We start from the raw sequence: 22,418 nt of genomic DNA on the forward strand, positions 1-22,418 counted from the left end.
AGCTGCCGAAATTGGAAGAAAATAAATAGATTCGTCTCCCATTCACCTCCTCTTGTCGTTGTTCTCGGTCCTTCAACAAGCTAATACTTGCATCATAACTGCATCAGCTACCTAACCGACACGGATACTTTTGAGTAGGTATGCGGTCTTGCGATTCGATAACCAGCATGGATTAGATTCATGAGAAGGCACGTATGATGTGTATTTCAGCAGTAGTGAGTCTTATAGTATTAGGATACCATTCAAAATTGAAGATCATTATAAGAGCTTTTTCTTGGTTACTCCATTGACTTCCACATTCAGCTCAAGACTCAATGATATCAAAAATCAATCTCCTTGAATATAACGATACGTTTGACATTTTGGTTTATTTTCATTAATGTCTGGTAACTTTGCTTAATTGATCTTGTCAAAAACCACAAAATTCAATCTCACACCCATTTGAACCGAACGATCGTAGAAAAGCTTAGCTTGTCTCTATCTTTGACTTCATGGCGCCCTTGACACTCTTTATTACATATTCCTTCAGGATATTGTCATACCATCTGCTAGACTGCAGCATTAATATTGGAAGAGATCAGATTCACTGACGTTCATAAAAAAGGGATCGTTAAATAATGATTAGTTCATTGATGAACTGATCGACTGAGAAAACTGATAAGCAAACAAACCATATTTTGAATGAAAAGAACAATACATATCCAAGGAGGCCGCGCCAAAACCTACAAATTAGGCTAACAGAGCCGGTTTTGTACAAGACAGTCTTGACGAGGGGAACTATATGACATTCAAGTTCAACAAGTATGATATCATGAATTCACTGTTCTTAGAATCTTTTTGGGAAACAACCAAAAAAAGTCCACACCATTATTTATCTTCAATTCAACAACCAAGACTATGCATTCTATCAGAAATTCAGAATGGAAAATACTCCTCTACCTTTTCACATTTTCCTAATAACAAAACTGACTTCTTGATTGAGAATCCAAATCATGTGATGTGTGTCGTATATGAGAAATTTGTACGAGTTGCAAACCTCAAAAAATTGTTGAACAGTTAGTGTCCAAATATAATCTCTTCATATCTAAACCCAAACTAAATACTCTCATCACATTGGTGTGAAAAAATATGAACTTAAACTCAAAATTCATGTAGGTTAAGGATATTTATGTATACCTCCATTTTATTCATAAATCAAACATGATAAGCATATTTATACCTTCATTTGTAATGTTAAGGTGGTGGCTCTGCTGCCCGTGTCCATGGATAACAATCTCACGTCCCCTATCTCCTTGAGGCACTCAAGTATACTAACTACAGCATCCATGGCATTGCACTCTGACCCTACCATTATCTTCAGGCGAAATTCCTGTGATGTTTCCTTTACCGCGCATGGTTCTCTATTGATATCGATATCGACCTCAATCTTTTTGCCAGAAACATCGCCTGGATTTCCTCCATTGTCATGGCGGTGCAGCAACTCTATTAGCATCCTGTTCTTCTCCTCTAACTCAGACACTCGAGACTCGAGAGTGCTCACGTAGTCCCTTGCTCTGATCAGTATGGATGCTTTATCTTTCTGCCACGACAAAGCAATATGTATTTCTTTTAGAAATGGAAATGGTCTGACAGATAACTTGATGCAGGAGACAGAGGATGAATCGAGTGGCCAATAAGTACCTTGGATGCAGGGGGGAGCACTGTCCTGAGAGCCCTGAAGCTGTCGTTGAGCTTCTCGCGGCGCTTGCGCTCCGACAAAACGTGCAGCTGCTGGTTGCAGTTGCTCCCGCCGGTGGGCGGCGCTACTGCCATTTCCATCTGGTAGCAGCACTGCCGCCACTGGGCAAGCCTGACCATGTGCATCCATCCCACAGCTGACATGGCCGCCTTGATCGCCCTCTGCCCGCCGGAGCCTGGCTTATTGGGCTTGTTCTTCGGGCTGAGGTGGCGGACGTAGGGCATGAACGCGCCGCCATGGCCGTTCTTGAGCTGCGCTCGTTCGTTGTGAGCTTCTTGGCAGTTGAATTCGTCCAGGTTTAGGATCTTGTCAAGGTTGCCATAGCACTGTTGGTCATAGTGGCGGTCGCTGCCGTAGGTGACTGGGGAGAGCTGTCTCTGCTGGGAAGAGACCTCTGCAGGTGCCAGGTGGTGGCAAGAGTTTGCAGTGGTGTTGTTGCTGCTACGTTGCTTGAGCGACGAGATCTCGTCGGGACTTCCAGAGAAGGAGCGGAACATGGATGATTCAGACGAGGGCACCACCTCTGGCTCTGTGTGTCCATTTTTCTCCATGTCCATCAGCAAGTAGAACTGCGGCCACCAAGAACGATGCAAGAATGAAGCATGCATAGGCATACATAGTCAAACAGGAAAAAAAAAACTCATTTCTAGAGGTTACTAGGTCGATTGAAGATCGCATACTAATTTCATGTAGTACAAAAAAAATAAACAGCTGCTGATTATGAGCGTGCATGCATGATATGATAGTTGCCTGTTGGAGCTGCTCCTCCACTTGCGAGCTAATCGGCAGGTCCTGCTTCTGCTGCACCTCCGAGCCACTCCTGCTGCACAAGCAAAATAACAGAAAAGAAAATTGTAACTTAAGACTCAAGTGTCGCCTGACGGTCAAACTTACTACCAATATTGGCTAGCTGCTTGCCTGGATCATCAAGCTACATGTAGGAGTATAGCTATGAGCCAAGCGTTCTTAATCTTACCTCGATACGCCGTCGCCAATTCCAGCGCCTAGGAATGGCAACCAGCTGCTGCAGCCGTCCATGACGAGCTCGCCGCCGGCTACCTACCTAAGCGGCTAAGCGCCTTGGAGAAGACTAGCTAGTGAGAAGGTGCATGCAGTGCAGCTAGCCATTTTCGCACAGAAAAGGCTATATTTAGGCGAGCGGAAATGGAGCTGGTGGTGGCGGGGCTCATCATCATCAGCGTGTTACGTGGAAGCTTCCGGTGAAGTCGATCGAGCGACGTGCGTGCGTGAGCACAGCGACGGGCGTGGAATCCATGGACAAATAAACGACCGGCCGTCGCCTCCAGGCCCAGCTGAGTGCGTTGTTCACGCAAGCAGACAACGGACGGTCTAATGCTGGCTACTGCTCCGGCTAGCTCCCTGTGTCGCGTTTTGACCGCCGCACAGGCTGTCCCCTATGCTAGCCGCCAGCCCGGTACGGCGAGATACTAGGATGGTTACGGGCTACGACGATTGCAGTGACGATTGCAGTGCATCAAGCACGTAAGTGGCCAACCCCGACCGTTCGGACTTCGGATCATGCTGAATCGTCAGTGCTTAGACTCGGAGAGTCGGAGGCCTAGTTCAAACCACAACGATCTCTGTCGTGCCCGAAGAAATTAATGGGATATGCATTGAATTAATGTAGATCGGGTTGGAAAAAGTAAGGTTGGCCTGAAATATCTGTGTGGAATGGAAGACAGCCCTACATGTCCACGTTGTACTCCAACTAACAATTCTACTCCCTCCGATCCGTTTCAAAATATAAGACGTTTAACTTGATTTTTCTATATGCATTGTGTTTGCTATGCACTTAGATTTGTCTAGATACATAGTAAAATCAATACATTAAGAAAAAGTCAAAACGTCAATAATTTGGAATGGAGGGAGTACAAGACATAAGCATTACAAGTGTACACGTGCTCTCTTTTCATTCTCTAACACAATGCATATATAAATGTTTGATAATCTCTATCCGGTTATGATAATTTTATCAATTACTATATGTGTTTCTTCCATCTATGTCTGTAATCAATCTTTTTTTGCATGACACCTCCATGTGTCTTCAATGAACTTTGTTAAACCTTACATTAGCTTAAGTTATGGTCACTTTTAGTATTATAACATTTCATGATGTCATGATTTTTTTTTTCACTTTCAATTTTTGTTCTTATTAGTTGTTAAAAAAATTATCAAATTAAATTGAAACACTTGTGTTTATTGTGCATTTTATTAAATCTATATTTTTGTGTTTTTGTTAAAGAAAATAAGGATTTTATGGAGTAGGCCGGCATAAACGAACGTCTAAACCCACACCACAGTGCTCAACCTCGGCAAGAGAGCTCAAAGTGAGATCTAGAAAAGGGCCAATGGTAATAACATCAAGAGGATATTAATATTTTATTCTACTAGTTATTGTTTACAACAAAGAAATATCAAAGACCAATGAGGTCATAGCCACTTGGTTAGAAATAACATCCTTCACTACTCAAGATGCTATATTTTCTTATCAAATAATTATACTATATTTGTAGCAATACTTTTATGAAATATAGAGTGTTTTCAAATATACTATTGATTTAGATATGTCATAATAATTTAGTTACAATGTTTAAACATATGTAAAGAAACAACTTACATAAATTATTATCATGGGTATTAATATATATATTTTTTAAAAAAATTATTAGCATCGTTCCGATATAGCGGTTAAGGAAGCTATTTTAATGATTGCTAATAAATCATTCATGGCTTCATGCATGTATACTATGACTGGCACAGCATATACCTTTATTTTAAGTTATTTTGAATTTATAACAATAGAAGCGAGTAACTTAGAAATATATAAAATGCATACTTAGGGTTGTTTAAATATTTAATAATAGCACATGTTAGCAATTTAGATTACATTTGAAGGGATATTAAATTTATTTCTTTTATGACCACAAATTTAAGATGTTATTTATATTATTTATAATAGTCCCTTCGTTCTCTTTTACATGTCACATTAGTTTTGTCCTAAGTCAAGCATTACTATCTTTGATCATTTATTTTTAAAAAATCTTATAGTTTCACAACATGTGCATTATATATTATGAAAATATTTCTCATGGTGAATCTAAAAATATAAATCTTATATCATGAACATATATAAATTTTTTGAAATTAGTGGTCAAAGATACAAATGTTTGACTTAGGACAAAGCTAATACAATATGTACTCCCTTTCTTTTTTATTACATGTTGTATCAGTTTTGTTCTAAATCAAACATTTGTATCTTTGACCATTGATTTTAAAGAACTTATAAAAATGTATATAGGTTCATGTTATAGGATTTATGTTTTTAGATTCACTATTGAAAATACTTTCACAATATATAATTCATATGTTGTGAACTTATAAGGATTTTTTAAATAGTTAGTCAAAGATACTAATATTTGACATAGGACAAAACTAACGTGACATGTAAAAAGGAACAGAGGGAGTAATAAAATATAGAGGGAGTAGCAGGGTCACTAATTCAGATGCAGTTTTTTTAATTACTTTAGAGTATAGTTCATAATGGTATAGATGGTCAACTTAGACAGAGATTTATGATTACTTTATGTTATTTTTCATATAATGGAAGAATTGAATAATTTTTAGAAAATAAAATATATCCAACGACAATTATGTCAATACTGACTAGAGTCCACTAGTACATAAACTATTTCTAGAGATGGACATTTTTCATGTAAATCAATTAACACGGGAGGGCCATCTATAAATATTAATCATTTCTAGAAAACCAAAAAAAAAGATGCTTCTCAAGACTTAAACCTGAAACCTTCAGTTCATACAACAGCACCCTATCACTATACTACACACTTATTTGTCGTACCACTGCACTACACACTTATTTATGAGTATACTAGGTAGCATGGCCGTACGTTGCTATGGAACAACTAAATTTTTATACTAAAAACATACGGATCGCACGATAAGATAACAATACTGTAAAATTAAATACCGACGTTAAAGTGATATTTAATCAAAAAGCAAAGTTTGTGAAATTAACACAGTCACAGAGAGCGCGGCGTCGTAAGCTCACAAACTCAACTGTATAGACCTTTCCATGATGCGGCTAAGATAATGTTTTATCACGACAGAAAGAAATCTCCGATATCCATTTCTTTCGTACGCCAATAAATCTACGAATAAGTTCCCTCGCATCTCCATATCATCCTATACACAGATTCGAGTATATATATGTAAATATTAGTGCCTGTCACATGGGTAATACTGCCAACAAAGATTTGAAAGCGTAAAGAAAGCGACGTGTTTTCCTATCCATATAGGAAATTTAAGCTCGGACCCCTATAATTTCAAATTCCTGTGTGTTGCAACAGAAAAAAATGATACCTCGATAACATACATATGAGCGATGTGTTTTCCTATCCATAGGAAACTTTTTTTTTTGCTTTATACTCATAAAATTTTCATTTTTGTTATCTCATAAAATTCACTTCTGTTTAAAATTTCTTCTATATACCTATTTTGGATTTCCATGGCGTAAATCTTCCTCCACTTATACATAACGGGAGCCATTCATATTTCATAAATTCGTAACAGAATGACAAAAACACCGACAACAAAACAATATAGAAGGCCACCAATTCTCCCAGCATGGCTATAATCAAGAGATAAAAACAAATTCCACATTTTTCATTCCTTAAAATATAATCACACATAACATTGGAGCCTGTTTGGTAACCCTTCGCTTCATGATTCTCGATTGAAGCGAGCATTCTGGTGAGGAGCTGAAAATATCGAGCACACACAACACACACATTCTCTGTCAGTTTTCCCTTATCGCCCGCAGCTCTCTCCGCGGACAGCGTCCCTTCTTAGCAACATGGCTGCCCTTCTCAATAGCCAGCGTCACCACAACCTTTGACAAGTGTGACAATGAGTGATGCCGTAAATCATAAATTTCTAGATATAGTTGGACTGCATGATGCAATGCAACTATGTGGAAACATGTAATTCAAACATGCATAGAAGAAAAACATTACCAATCAGAGAATGAACAAAACAAAGCAATACAAATCATGCAAAACAAAGCCAGGAAATATGTTCGGAAACCCAAAAAGTCAGTGGCTTGTGCATTGCTTCATAGCAAGGGAAAAATAAAAATTCGAACAAACTGATATAGCTGCACCTGATATTTTCAAGTCTCCATCAGTACATATGAACATTTTTAAAAAAAAATGATGTGACAGCATGCTAATATTAACCTCTTATTGCAACCAACGTAGATGTTGCAACCTAGTAAACAGAAACCAACAACTCCCACGATGGACTAACTTACATCATGAGACCATATCTTTTCCCCATATTTTAACTTTCACTACATCAACAAATGGACATGTCACAGAATTTGGGTCTAACTTACATCATGAGTGAATGAAGTGCCCTAAAAATAACACAGTCAAACTCGAAACAATGTCACAGTCAACCTCGAATTACAATGGCATTATTGAAAAGGCTTACACATTAGGACTTTCACAACCTCAAGGAACAACGAAAATGTGCATGTGAATCCACACAAATGCAACAGCAGTATGCATGATGGTACAGGCTATTCTGTGATTCAGTGATTTGATCCCTTCTAGATTCAGTGATTTATTTAATTTTAATGATGCTTTTTTAGATCATTTACTTAGACTTCAACTCCTGGGTTTTTCAGAACTGGCAAAGTTGTTTCTAATGATATCTATGCTTAGTGAGTGAGCGAGTAAGAAATAAGGAACAAAAAATGAAAATTTATAGGTTCTATGAATATGTGCATAGATATAAGTTGATTTAGCATCCAGACGGTTCGAATGTAACTATAACAGTAAAGCATACCATTTTCCCCATTGGGGCCGGCAAATATGCCATTATATTGAAAGAATTGGACAAACTCTCATTATATATTTGAATAATTTGGGGGAGAAATATTCATGTCAGACCACAAGACTCGGTTCTGAAATTGCAGTAGCATCTAAGGGAAACACCAAACATACAAATTCAAGTAACTAATTGTGTCCTCCCTTAAGCTATTAAAGACATAAAACATAATAATAGAAAACAGAAGACGTCATCAGTCTCTGGCTAGTTGCTTACACCATATCAATGTCACTGACACACTGAACTTCTAAGGTCTGCAGTGATGTTTGATCCTGAGTAAAACATTTTTTAGGTTTGAACCAGCCAGAGTGAAAATCCTTGGCCGATATTTTTTAGGTCACATGATAACTTAGCAACTATTACTGCTAAGATATAAATTCACACAAGCCAACAGCTGACCTTCCTTGTACATCACAGCAATAAGTGATGTTGCAACTACACACATCTCTTATATTCTTTAGAGATAAGATCCAACTCATCAAGAACTATTACTGCTACAACTATGGATGAATAAACTCATAGGTACTGACACCAAGGGACTCACGCCTTTATCTAGGTGATGAATTGACACCAAGGGAGAACTAGTACTGAGCTATTTGCTGCAACTAAACAAAGAAGATACAGGCTAGCTGATTAGGTACTTACATGTTCACCTGATGCAATACTGGTGCCAACGTGCTTGCCTGAACTAAGGTCCTGAACTCAGCTTTCTCTGTTGCTGTGATGTTCACCTGGAAAAAGAAATTGGTAACTCTTCCTTCATAGAACATCAATGATCAAAACACAGTGATCCAGTGGCTTTCTTCTTTAGTCTCTACATGGAATAGGAAACTCAGGTTTGACCATGTCAACCACAGGAATGCAAGATGAGCAGAGCCAGCCAAGAGAGATAGCCACAAGAATGCAAGTGTGAAAGCCTCTTTTCCATACTAAGTGACAACCATACATTACTGTTTTCTACTTTTCCATGGCTTTTTTTAAGTTCTTGCTTAAGAGATTCCTGCAACCACAAACGGTCTAATTAAGAGTTCGACGTTAGTGGACTGTGATGACGGGGAGCAGATTGGAATTGGATAACCAATCAAAATCCGTATACAGCAGGAAATGACAAGAGTTGGCATACCTGCTTGGAAATAAAAAAAATCCATACATAGCAGGAAGGGAGAAGAGATGGCCAACGAAGACATGATGTAGTAGCGTGTGGCCAGGTGCAGGCTGCGGAGGTAGATGTGGCTATAGACAACGACGGGGTCAAGCGGCGCGAGGTTGGAGCCCACCTGCGCGTAGCCCGTCACCCAACCATGAAGACTGATATACAATTCATAAAAGAATAATATACAACTCGTTTCTACGAATCATTATCACAGAGTATTGCATTAGTAAATTAGTGAAGGGATTAAGATGATATATGTAAATAAATGTCTATTTTAAAATCATACATTTAAGCTAATATTGTGACTGGTATTGTTGAATTAGTCTATAAAACCCATGTAGAGAAACAATGTTGTTAGACTTGGAGAAATTTTGATGCTTCAAGGGGAAATTTTCTTATCATGACTTTAAATTATTGAGATGGCCATGCAAAACAGCAAGAACCTGACATACTCAACACCTTGTTATTATTTTGCGTTTCTACTGTCATCAAGGAAACACACATCGATTCCTCAAGAGGAACAAATGCATAGCCAAAACCCTATCTACTGAAATCGTTTGATAGTTGTCAAACATCACAGCATGCAAGCATTCAATGTATAAACAAGAGTGCTCAGAATAACTACTAGGCATCACCTTGTTCAGGCATATGAATTATGTCAGCTATGCTGGAACAATAGGATTCAATGTCCGAAAAGGCTGGTTCAACAAAACAACAAAGCATGTCTCCAAATCAAGGGCATAGGTCTATCAATTTGAACTCACTAAACATTTGAAATTGATTAAAGGTAGTGAAATTTGAAAACACAGATGTCTCATGAATAAAAAACAGAAGGTCCATAAATCGTTCCTACAAGTTTAGGAACCGTAGGATACACTGAATTTATTTTACCCATGTCTGTGCTCTTATTAGCATCTAAATAGTCTTGATTTTAACTTGGCTACAAAGAATAGAAGCTCTTGAACAGGTTGTAGTATCACAGTTTGCTAACTCAGCAAATAAATTGACCAGTATAAAAAACCTTGTGAAAATCAGGGTGCAAATCTATTTACAAGAAAATCACCAAAGTAACTTGAGTTCTCAGTTTTAGGTTGATGCAGTCAGACAAACAACAAAGTAACTCTGCATGACATAGGAGATTGATAGTTAGTGTGACATAATTGCAACTGAACACTCATAAGAAGAGAATATAGCTGCAGGTTGAAGTGAATTTATATCTCCTGATTTCTTTGAGAAATAGAGACAGTCATTGAAGTAAAGAGATTTCTTTTTCTTTTGAGAAATACAGAGTCATCTGTAGGCTGACTGAACTGCTGATAGGACAAATAAAAGCCCATGAGATTAAACATATACAGGAGATATGTTAAATAAATGGTTGGTGTTTGCAAGGTGAGTATGCTAACTGTGTGGGGAAGCTAAATTGGTACTCTGGAAAAATGCAAACATGAAGATGCCCACTATCCTACAACTTTGACAGCACTACAGTACCAAGGGACAAAATGTAGAATTCTTTCAGCTCAGCAAGAGTAAAGTCACGAATTTGCAAATGAGAAAAACAAAACACCCCCTCATCAATAGAAAATACAGAGATTGTTCCCTGCATCATTAGGCTACTTGACTTACTATTCAGTAGAGACCATAGCATGGCAAACTTAACTACAGTACTGCACATAGGTTTCATCAAGGTGGTCTGTCGGAAACCAGAGTCTCTAAAATGAACAAATAAGCTTGGACTGTATCTGAAAACAACATCAAGTTTTGCAAGTTGCATGGTGTGAACTTAACAGCACAAAGCAAATTAACGTCTGGGTGTGCACATGCCCACATCAGATTTGGGTCCTCGGCTTCACACAGAAGGGAGAGCAGGGAAGGGGTGGGCATACCTATCAGGCTTCGCACAGGAGGGGCCGCACCCTAGAGGCGCGGCGGCCGCGTCAGCCCCGAATGGCCGCTATGAGCTGGCTGGCTGGCCGCCGCCCCTGGTTGGCTGGTTCGAGGCCGCGCACGGACCGCCTGTGATGTCGGGATGCCACACACAGACACCTGGACCGCCTCTGCCTCCGGGATGCCTCGCCGCCCCCAACACCGGGATGCCGCGCCGCCTATGCCGCCAAGAAGGTGGCCTCGCCGGGCAGGGAAGGGCGGTTTTGCGGGCGGCAGGGAAGGGCGAGCCATGGACGCGAGCGTGGGGCAAGGGAAGGGTGAGCTGGGCATGATTGGTGGACGTGATCTCGCGAGCGTGATTAGAGGATGTGGGAGCAAGCGCGCAGGGAGGAGGTCGCACGGAGCACGTAGGGAGGATGTGGGAGCAGCGCGTGGGGACGCGGTATCGCAGCAGGCGGCAGACCGACGACCCCAATTTTTTTGTCGCACCATGGGTGTATTAGTTTTGTTCTTTTTAGTTGTTCTGTAGTATAGGAGATAGGAGAGGAGATATAAGGTGTGCTATCTTCATTAACATTTTCTAATCTTGTATTTAATATTTTTGCTAGTAAACGAACTCAGATGAAAAATGTTTCGACTACGAAGTTTTAAATTTTGTTTGGTACTATAATTTTGGTATAAAACATGTCTCCATCTAAGATTGATTGAAAAAATCAAAACTTTGAATCTGTAAAAGACTTGACAAAGGGAGAGACGTCCCTTGATTTTTGCCCTTAAAAAGTTTGTGCTGGCCTTCGAACCTGGACTAATGATAGGGGTTTCTTGACCTCAGACTTCAATGGTCTAGCTAGTGTAACTCAGGCAGAGTTGGCCAAAAATTTGAATATCAAAATATTTTAATTTAAATAAATATTTGAGACTCTAAATAACATCAAATCAAAAACTTATTAACAACAAACGAGTAGATCGGGTTTACCAATATAACTTTGGTATTAACCATGTGAATATTCAAGGTTGTTTGAAAATTCTAAATTTTGAATTTCAAAACTTAAGAACTTAAAACGCATATTTGGGACTCTAAACAACTTTTTGAAGAAACAACTCTGAATAACTTTGCGATTTGTAATTGAAAAGTTACTTATTCAGACTCTAAACAACTTTGAATAAGTAACTTTTCAATTACAAATCGTAGATTGCATTATGAACTACCGTTTTGGTATATACAATGCCGATATCCAAGGATGTTCGAAATTTCAAAATTCTAATTCTATTCAAAATTGGAGAATCTAAAGCATTATTTTGGGACTCTAAAAAGTTTCAAATCAAAAGCTTCTCAACTATAGAGTTCTAGATCGCATCAAGAGCTATAATTTTGATATAAAGTTTGTCTTCGTCTGAGTTCATATGGAGAAGTTATGAATTAATTTTGATGCAACTATATCTAGAGAGGTAGGCTTCTTAAGATGTCCACCTCTGTTAATCAATTCTTTTAGAGATGGATCGTAAGAATACTGTCTCTATTAATATCAATTAGCAGAGGCGATTGCCTTAGGATGCCCATATTTAGTAAAATAATGATTAACATAGGTGGCCACCTTAGAACGCCATCTATGTAAATGATTAACAGAGGTGGTGAAAGGTCCTTGTTTGGTTTTGTTAATTAAGTAACAACCTATCCTAGGTGGACTAATGTGTTTAAATATGAGATACACAAGTGATTAGTCCATAGGTACACTTGTGTGAGCAACTCATGCCATGATGGTGAAGATGGCTTGGATTTGTTGCAAGGCTCACACATGTAATGAAGGAGCTCATTGCATATGAGACATGACATCGAGTCATGTGACTAAGGTAGAGAAGATCAAAACAAGATTTAGCTTCATGGACCGGTTGCAAGCGTGAAGGGCAAGTTAGAGGCTTCGGAGCGATGGACCATGTGGTGGTGAAGCTGAACAAGACTTGGCATCGATGAATGAAGGCAATGGTGAAAAGTAACTGGGGTCAAGATGTAACTCCCTAAAATTTGCTTCTTTTGAATATAGCTAAAATGATTTAATTCTGAATTTATTTGCTCATGAGATATAAGAAAAAGAATATTTTTCAATATATTAAAATTCATCATAAGGAGTAGCAACATGGTTGTGCATACATGCCAGTGCATTTGATTTATTGATTGAGTGGTTTGAATCAAGATTCAAAATGGTTTGAATTGCTTTTGAAAATGAAATTAAAAATGGCTTTGAAGTAAAAGAAATGAAAGAAAAGAGAATTTAAAAATAAAAGAATTTTAAAAAAATTGTAAAAATTATTTTTGGAAAACTTACCAAAATTTCTCATTTTTTTTTGAATTGAAAAGTGTATTTTAAATCATATTCGAATTTGATTTGGGTTTACATTTGAATTTGAAAGCAAAATGGAAAAAAGATTTGGAAAATGGAAATTTCCTCTCCCCTCGATCTGGCTTGAGGCCCAGCTCTTCCTTTTCCCTGTTGGCCTGCTCTCTTCTCGCTAGCCCATTTTCTCCTCACCTTATCCCCGTAGCCCAGCCGCAGCAGGCCCAGTCTTGGCCTAGCGTGCGCCCGTCCCCATTCCCAGCGGCCCGATCCCGAGCTGGCCCAGGCGTTTTCTCCTCTCTGGCTTCAATCCCAAGTAGCCCAAGTCGTGGCCTAGCTGCCATGTCGCGCGTCCCCTTCCTCTCTCTTGTGCTGATAAGTGGGGCTGCCCTGTCAGGTCCATCTTCCACCTTCGTCGTGTCCTGCCCGGACTCTGCCGTCACGCCGAGTGTCCGTGCTCGCCCTGTCCTCGCCATTTGCCGTGTTCTCCACGCCAGGCGCCCCATATAAGCCAAGACACATCGCGCCGCCTCTCAACCCCAACCCTAAAGTGCCGCAGCCGCTGCCCTTGCCCTAGCGAGCTTGCACCACCGTCCGCCATCCGCCTTTCGAAGCCGCACGCCGTCTCTGAGACATCTCTGGCTGCGTAGTTGCTCTTGGTGAGTTCACTATCGTACTCTCTATCTCCCTGTCTAGTTTGCGAGCCCCTCCGTGGTCTCTAGGGCCTAATTCGAGCTTTGCCATCGAGCTCCCGTCGCCAACAATGGCCGACTGCCATGGCTGCGATTACTGTGCCGGCCAACAGCCCTTTCTCTCACCCCTCCTGTTCTAATCTGATCCGTTCATTCTAGATCCAACGTCCGAGATCGCACGGTACCCCTTCGGCCGGTTAATTTTGCATAAGAGCCCCTCCACTTTTCTAATTTTGAACCCGCAGTCCCTGCTGTTTTTCTAAAGAGTCCCTGTCTTTTCTATTATCGACCCCGTGGTCCATTGCGTATTCAACATATTATGCCTTCTTCTTTTAAAAGCGTATTTTGTTTGGTTGACTTCAAAAATACGTTTTTAGTTATTTACAGTTTTGCCACTACCTTCTATAGGCCATATTTTCTCCGTTTTAACTCTGATTTGACCCATTCAACTTGTGTTAGGTTTGTGATTTCATAATCTATATGTTCATACTACTGTTAGATATGTTTTCAACTTTTAAAATTCAAGGTTAGATTTAATCTATTATTTTAATAAAGAAAATCTTGTTTATTTCATATCTTCTACATTTTAGCCTCGAATTGACCCGTTCAAGTTGTGCTAGATTCATTACAATGAGATCTACGCGTTGGTAACAATGTTTATCATGTCACTATTTCTAGAATTTCATGGTTTGAACTCTATTTTGAATAATAACTATGCAACTAGATTTTATAAATAAAATATGATTTGTTTTACTTTAGTTTTATAATTCAAATCTAAATTTGACTTAATTCAATTTATATAAGCTTTTGTATAGTTAAAACACGTGAAGCTTATAGTTTTATATTTTCTCTTATGAGTAGATTTTTCGGTAGTTGTTTCTTTCAAACCGTAGCTCCGATTAGCGTGCCTCTCGCGACCGTGTGTTTGTAGTGATGTGTAGAATCATGTTTCAAACTCTTTTACTTATTTTTCTATGATTGGTGTACTATTCTAATTTAGATCTATTGTTTGCTTTATGTATAATTGCATGGATGCTTGTGTGGTGCTTTATGATCTTGTCTAGTCGGTGAGATATACATGGTGATCAAGAAAAAGAAGAAGAAGAACGTTAAAGATTAAAGCTTATCGAAGGATCGGCGCTTTAAGGCAAGTATAGCATGGGATCTTCCTTGTTGTCATATACACCTTTAATCATCTAATTCATACTGCATGTGTCTACCTTGATTACCACTAAGGATATCCTAGTCTTTTGTACTTGTACCTTGATATCTTTGGGTTACTGCATTGGGTAGCTGTGCTAGTGCTCAACTAAAGCCATGATCTTGTAACTTGACTAATGGAATATGCAATAAACATTAAAAGATGCTTTTTAGCAACATGGAACAAGGGGGCTAGAGCATTGGGTTGTTTATGGTGCTCTAGATTCCTCTCCCTAAGGACTTATCTATAAGTGATCATCTGGGACTTATAGTACAACTATGAGGGCTACATCGCTCTGGCTTTAGTTCAGTATGAGGACCTTTTCTAGCTTGTTAGAGGTTACCTTTATTGGTGTAAGAATGGCTTGCCGAATTGGGTATATGACAGCCTCTACTCTTATGTGTATAGCCATGATGGAATTGTGCCATTCGATAGGGAGGTTCCTATATCTGTTTGCCGAGTGAATCTAATGGCCCTAACTTGTTAGACAAACCTTTGAAAGGCTACATAGTGAACCCTATCGACCTTCCTTGGTAGTGGGTTAAGAGGCTTGCAACCTTGGGCGAAAGGGTAAATCATGACTCATAGTGAAAGTGTACAACCTCTGCAGAGTGTGAAACTATTATAACAACCGTGCTCGTGGTCACGAGCGGCCTTAGAACATTTATGGAATAGATGATGAACACTAATGATATGGATGATGAAGATGCTCACTAATGGTTAATTTTTTATGCTATTCATTATTCATGTTTACCTGATCATGTGTTTATATGGGCTTGTGAATAAACTTGTTGCTACTCCTATGCAAAAATTGTGACAATTAAAAGCTAATCGCAGTTAAACCAGTGTTAGCCTTTTGAGCCTCATGAACCCCATGTTATATTTGTTGAGTATGATATGTACTTATGCTTGCTTTATTTTTCACATATTTAGAAAAAAAATCCCAGATGGGTACCAGATTGTTAGAGTTTGGAGGAATTAGGCTTGTGATCAACCAGTCAGTTGTCCCTGTGGAATTGGGGTCTTCACCCAAAGATCAGAGCTATCTTTCTGTTGTTTGCTATCTAAGGTTATATTCTTTATATTAAGTACGTTATATATTGATCATTGTCTATTAATATTACCCTTACTTGTAGCTATATGTGAGATTTGACTTCCTAGGCTCACATATGGTGTGTATCTAGTTTTGTTCTTAAAATTAGGTGCTACACAAGATCAATGAACCAATAGTGTTACATGATGATATAAAGTGGATCATATCATTTGTTGATCGAGGTTGGCGCATGTGTTGCATCAACATTGGAGGAGATGGAATGAAATGCACAAGGCAAAGGTATAATCCATAGGGCATTTCATTTCACCAGTCAAAGGTTGTGTAGAGAAGTGCATGACCGGGTTTAGAATAGATGGTCATACTATCTAGAGGGGCAAACTTGTTTACATATCAGTCATCTAGTGCCACTCGAGTAATCTAACTTTGCAACGTTGCTAGGATCGAGTGGCGTGGTGAATTGAGTGACTAATCCTTTGAAAAATGTTTATGAAAATGCTAACACACTTGCACTTGGTGGCGTACACTTGGTAGTTTTGGCACATTTGCAAAGGAGAAGAAGTTGGAAGATCTCCTGGAGTTAGCATCCTTTGGAAAAAGGTTTTTTGGTGTGCTCTGAGCTATATGATGGTTCTTGGATTGGAATTTTGTGTTGATCCATTTTGCTTTGGATCAAATATGCATGTGGGATGTGTAGCCCTCTGCATAAGCTTTCCAAAATGTCCAAGATCATCTAAATCGAACTTCAGAGCTAAAAGTTACAGTCGTTCTAGCGACAAACAATCTGCGATAGGACGCTACGACCGGACGCTGGCAGAGTCCGGTCAGTAGTGACTAGAGCGTCCGATCAGCACAAGATCTCTCTAGAACCTCTTTGAAAGTGACTAGACTCTAGGAGAGTCGAGTCCAGTTGCGGGAGAAAGGGGAGTCTGGTCATGTGACTGGACGCGGAGTTCATTTGCGTATGTTGGGAGCCGTTGGCACCCAACAGTAATATTCAAACGGTCAAAACTTGTGGTGCTTGGAAAGTGACTAGACTCTACAACTGAACATGTCCTATGCAACTGGACTCTATGATCGGGCATGTCTAGTCACTACAGCAGCGAGTCTGGTCAGTGCGCAGAAATTAGGATGCAGGGCGTAATGGCTATTTTAGCCCTTGGGGCTATAAAAGGAGTGTGTGGTTGGCCTTGGCACATGCTTGGCACCCTTGGAACTTAGTGTTCATTCTTGGGGAGTGCTAGGAGAGCCTCTAACTCACTTGTTCTTGCAAGAGTGCGAATCGATTGCGAGTGAGTGATTCTAGTGTGATTGCATTGTGAGATTACATCGAGTGTGGTGCTTGTTACTCTTGGAAGTGGCCACCTCCTAAATGGCTTGGTGGTGGTCACCATTGAAGCACATAAGGAAGATTGTGCGGTGCTCCAGAGAAGTGATTGTGAGGGGTTTTGTGCTCATCCCTCGGGAGCTGTGAAGAGCAACTCTAGTAGAGCGAGACACGAAGAGTGACAAGTGGTCTGACCAGGTCAAGTGCTAGAGCTTGTGGTAAGCACTCCATATGGGAGAGTGTGACTTGTGGGTCACCACTAGCAAGAGGACTAGTGGCAACCTTGGAGCTTGTCTCAATGGGGACTAGCTTGTTAGCAAACAAGTGAACCTCAGGATAAAAATCATCATGTCAACCTTGTTCATCCCGTTGGTTCACAATTCCCTTACACAAGCTTGCATTTACTTATTTTGTATATTGTGCTTGTGTAGTTGCTCTTGCAATTAGTTAGCTTGTGTATCTTGCTAGTTGCCTTCTTGCTTGTGTAGCATAGAAGTAGCACCCTTGTGTGACTAATTGTCTTAAGTAGACTTGTTAGTCACATTGCTTAGTTTGTGTAGCTAAGTAATATGAGCTCTCTAATTTGGCTTGTGTAGCCTTGTTATTGAGCATTGCTAGTTGTTGACACCTATGGTGGCACACAGAGCCAAAATCCACAAGCACATAGGTATCAAAGTAGTTTTCACCTGGAGTACTATCGAGTATCGTATCCACGAAAAAACATGTGTGTTGTCTAACAATTAGTTTATCCAGGGATAGCAATCAAGGTTTAAGGTATGAGTAGAGAGGATTCCTATGGTTATGACCCTATGCAAAGCAAGGCTTATGATTCTAGTGTTCACTTTGGCACACCACTTAGATGGTAAAGCACCGCTAATAGATAACTCTGCCGACGCGACTATGGTCCTACTAATTTAAGAACCTGCTCAATTCAGAGTGGACTACAAAGGATAGATGGGGCTGTCACCTTCCACTACTACCATACAACCAAGGAGCAGGGAGCAAACATAGGTAGCTGATAGCCTAAGCACCATGCTTATAGCCTAAGCACCATGCTTATAGCCTAAGCACCATGCTTATAGCCTAAGCACCACGCTTATGGTAATGATTACTACTTTAATTTAGCTAGCAAGAACTAGAGTACTCAAAAGAACTATGAACCCATGAACAAAAGAGCACAAAACTTAATCTAATTAGAAATCAGTTACCAGAAGTATCTCAGATGTTGACTTGGAGAAGCCTAGATCCACCAAAGTACAAGCCGTAGAGGTAGCATCGATAGGCCGGTACTTCCTCCAAACACTTCCCTTACTCTCTCTCTCTCTCTATTGTGTACAAAGAATAGATCATAACTAGAGGACCAATCTCTCTTGAATGCGATGCCCTGATCCTGAGATGAGGATATGAATAAGGGTTTTAGGATGGCTTCAGTGAGGGGAGTAGGGGCTGCTATATATAGAGGGTAGCATCAATTCTAGACCCTCAGATCAAACCGACTTGAAACAACGGCATAGATTTGATCTTCAAGGTGGTGAGAAACCGACGTATGAAGGAGAGACTGACATGTGGCCCCACTAGGCCGACTGGCCTATAGGTGGGGCTGGCTAGCCTATCTCTATGATAGGTGGGCCCCATCTTCAGTGGAGAGACTTCTAGAGTGTTCTAGAGTCTTCCCAAGTAGGTATCGTCGTGGATAAACATGATTTGCTTTCACGAATAGGTCCTCCTTGATGGTTTTATGATTAAATCCTCTTGCATTCACAGATTTAGCAAAACTCATGGAATTTATTAATTTAAACCCCTAGACCTATGTTTGGCAATGGAATTAGGTACATATGTAGGATATTATCGGTGTTTCGAGTTGCCACCAACAAGTAAATTTCTAATGTTGTGTGTTTGGCTCAGATGGTGTGCTAAGAGGACACGAGGTATGGGGGGTACGACCCCGGATACCCACGGCAGACCACATGGGCTATGCCTCTAGGGGCGGCCTAGCCCACGAGAAGAAGCCTTGTAGGGCATGATTTTGCTCGGCGCCTCTCGCAAGACATGGGGAGGATATCCTGAAGATGTTATGAGATCTGTTAGGATACGTACGATCCCATGATTCTTGTAATATGTTATTACTTTCCGGTTATCTCTCAGATCTAACCGACTTGTAACCCTGCCCCCGGACTATATAAGGCGGGCAGGGACCCCCTGCAAAATCACGGCAAATCATACGATAGCTAATACAAACCAATAGACCATAGGAGTAAGGTATTATGTCATACTAACGGCCTAAACCTGTATAACTCGTGTGTCTCTATTGCCTTCTTGTTCTTGATTACACGCTCCTCTGTCGATCAATCTACCTTCATGGGATACCCCTCGGAGGACTACCAACGATATTCTGTCAACAGTTGGCGCGCTAGGTAGGGGTGTGCGTGCTGTTTCCTTGTCGAACAAGATGGCTTTTTCCACAGGCTCTTCATCCCTCCTGCAGCCTGACCAGATCTTCACGGTTGGATCCATGTCAGAGAGCTTCTCGAGCCGATGTAGATCCGTTCTGCGCCGACCAACCTTGCACCTATGACTGCAAATCCAATCTTGGAACCACTTCTGGGGTCGTCTTCATCAGCTACTCGCCGCTCGCTTCCTCGCTACTAGAGGAGGCATGTCAACAATGATGATCTGATCAAGTCTATCGATCAGGTCGGCTTGAAACTCGTCGGTTGCCTCTCCATTACTGAGTTGGCTCTGGACACCCTCGTTCAGCACCGACCACCTTCCGATCTCGATCTGTCGATGCTCAGTGCTCGGCAAGCTTTGGGGCTCGCTGCTCTGCCCTTCGGGCTCGGCAACACTGCCGCTACATATCAGAACGCCCTGAGGGGCAAATTCGCTGACCAGATCGCCGACCAGCTCCCACCGACCGTCAACATGCTGCACGCCAGCCGGGGTCCCGGAACATCCCTCCAAACTATCCTAGAGGAAAATCCAAACTCCAAGTCTCAAGGCTCCACGGAGCCCCTCGCCGAGACCTTCACCGAGCAACCCCCTCTCCTGCCTTTCTGGGGTGGCGCAATCTTCAACGTCAGCATCGACAGCCCCCTCGAAACAGCGAAACAGATGAGGAATGCGCTGCCTGTGAAAACAGGAACGTCAACCGCATGCAACGCCACGATAATGAGCGTGCCCTTGCAATGGCCGAGGCCGCTCATGATAACTAGTTTGATTCGCAAGGAAGGCCCCTCCATCGCAACCTCGACGAAGAATTCCTCCGCATTGATGGCAATGATGTCTTCAAGACTCTGAGCGCTAATCTGGCGGTGGCCGCCAATGAGCTTGCACACCTCCCATAGACACCCGAGCTCGCCAAGGTCGCCGCTATGCTTAAAGTGGCACATTGTCAAGTTAATGAGATCTAAGAGGTTCAGAGACCTTCATGCACCACAAGCACGATTCGCCGATCAACTGCTCCTAGATCCAATCGGTGCCTTGTCAAAGCCAGTTCGCCAACCAGTCACTACCTCCCCAGGGGGGAGTTGGAGGCCACCACGCCGAGCATCATCACCAGCACAACCAAGAGGTCAAATAGGACGCCTGAGTGCAACTCAGTAACCTCCAGGATGCACGACGGCGTATCGATCAACGTCACTTTAGGCGCCATGAAGATGAAGTACGACGCTGCCAGGAGTACGAGCAAGAGTACGGTAATCTAGACTCAGCTCTAGAGTCGATCATCACCGGCAATACTACTAATATCGGGGCCAACAACCCAGAAGGGCCCCCAATGTTCACCAGGGCGCTCCAAACACTCTAGTGGCCCTGTGGTTTCAAAATCACCAGGGTCGAGATGAACCTAACTCGGTGGCTGTAGGCTTATGCCACCGCCGTCCGCGCCGCCGGAGGAGACACCAATGTCATGGTGAATTATCTCCTCGTCATGCTCACGCCAGCCACCATGAGCTGGTTCACAAGCCTTGCCCTGAACTCCATCGGATCTTGGGAAGAGCTGAAGAAAGTCTTCACCGACAACTACATGGCTACATGCAGGCGGCCGGGCACCAAGCATGATCTCAATCGCATCACCCAAAAGCCATCCAAACTACTCCGCAGCTACATCAGATGCTTCTCTGAGATGAGGAATTCTATTCCCAACATCACAGAAGCCGAAGTCATCACCGCCTTTGTCCGAGGACTTCATCACCGTGAACTGTGTTCTAAGTTCAACAGAAAGCCACCTACCGGCATTGGCGAGATGATCACAACCGCCAACCAGTACACCAACGCTAAGGAAGCGGTGGTGCATTTTAATGAAGACACGGGCACTAATCGCCTGCCTCGCCGCCACGACGACCACACCGACGACTGATAGCACAACGATCGCCGCTACGACGACCGCAGTTTCCATCATGACAGCGGACGTGATCGGCCAGATGGATTCAAACCTGGTCAGCATCGCTGCCGCCGACCAAACCACTTTGTTGCCAAAGTCAATGAGCCGCACGCCAAGCGTAACTATGATGAGCAGTACAAGAAGATCCTCGATGGCCCGTGCCCCCTACACAAGAACGCCAAACATAAGATGAAAGACTGCCTTGGTTTGGCTAAGGAGTTCCAGGACAAAAAGTACAACGACGACAATGGTGGGAATGGAGGACGCCGACCACCTAGGATAATAACAATGCCTTCTAGGATCATGACAAGGTGGTCGCCACCATCTTCGGGGGTTTTGCCTCCAACGAGAGCAGAAGGGAACGAAAACTCACCGCCCGACGAGTGCTCGTCGTCGCTTTAGAGGAAACTACCGTCGACCCCAACTATCGCCTATGGTCCGAAGTCTCCATCACTTTCAGCAGGGCCGACCAGTGGGTGGACATACCCCACATAGGGCATTTTCCCCTCGTCCTCGATGTGACTGTCCAGAAGGTGCTCTTCAGAAAAGTCCTTGTCGATGGTGGGAGCGCTTTGAATCTACTCTTCGCCGGGGCCCTAAGGGAGCTCGGCCTTGGGACAATAGATCTCACACCCTTAGACTCCTTCTGGGGCGTGGTACCGGGCAGGGCATCCAGACTGCTTGGGGAGATTACCCTACCAGTACAGTTCGGCACGGCAACCAACTA

The 22,418-nt window shown here is 41.8% G+C and overlaps 1 protein-coding gene across 2 annotated transcripts; it reads right to left on the reverse strand.

Annotated features, from left to right (window-relative positions):
- Window positions 1-290: 290 nt before the first annotated feature.
- On the reverse strand, window positions 291-2,934 carry LOC136518845 (uncharacterized). 2 transcript variants are annotated; one of them, XM_066512530.1, is made up of 5 exons: window positions 2,715-2,934; window positions 2,489-2,558; window positions 1,681-2,307; window positions 1,220-1,579; window positions 291-553 (listed from the first exon to the last, which is right to left on the reverse strand). In XM_066512530.1, the coding sequence occupies exons 1-5, from the start codon at window positions 2,774-2,776 to the stop codon at window positions 467-469; spliced, it is 1,206 nt and encodes a 401-aa protein (XP_066368627.1). In that variant the 5' UTR covers window positions 2,777-2,934; the 3' UTR covers window positions 291-466. The 2 variants fall into 2 exon arrangements, with proteins under 2 accessions (XP_066368627.1, XP_066368626.1); XM_066512529.1 differs by having other exon boundaries at window positions 2,489-2,561.
- Window positions 2,935-22,418: the final 19,484 nt, after the last annotated feature.

Source organism: Miscanthus floridulus, chromosome 17, assembly GCF_019320115.1.
Source record: "Miscanthus floridulus cultivar M001 chromosome 17, ASM1932011v1, whole genome shotgun sequence".
Taxonomy (NCBI): domain Eukaryota; kingdom Viridiplantae; phylum Streptophyta; class Magnoliopsida; order Poales; family Poaceae; genus Miscanthus; species Miscanthus floridulus.

What these genes read in the sequence shown, in the direction of transcription:
- LOC136518845 (XM_066512529.1), bottom strand. Translation starts at nt 2,776, where the DNA reads ATGGACGGCTGCAGCAGCTGGTTGCCATTCCTAGGCGCTGGAATTGGC. An exon ending in TGGAGGAGCAGCTCCAACAG is followed by an intron (nt 2,308 to 2,488) that starts GCAACTATCATA and finishes TGGTGGCCGCAG; the next exon opens with TTCTACTTGCTGATGGACAT. An exon ending in CCTTAACATTACAAATGAAG is followed by an intron (nt 554 to 1,219) that starts GTATAAATATGC and finishes TTAATGCTGCAG; the next exon opens with TCTAGCAGATGGTATGACAA.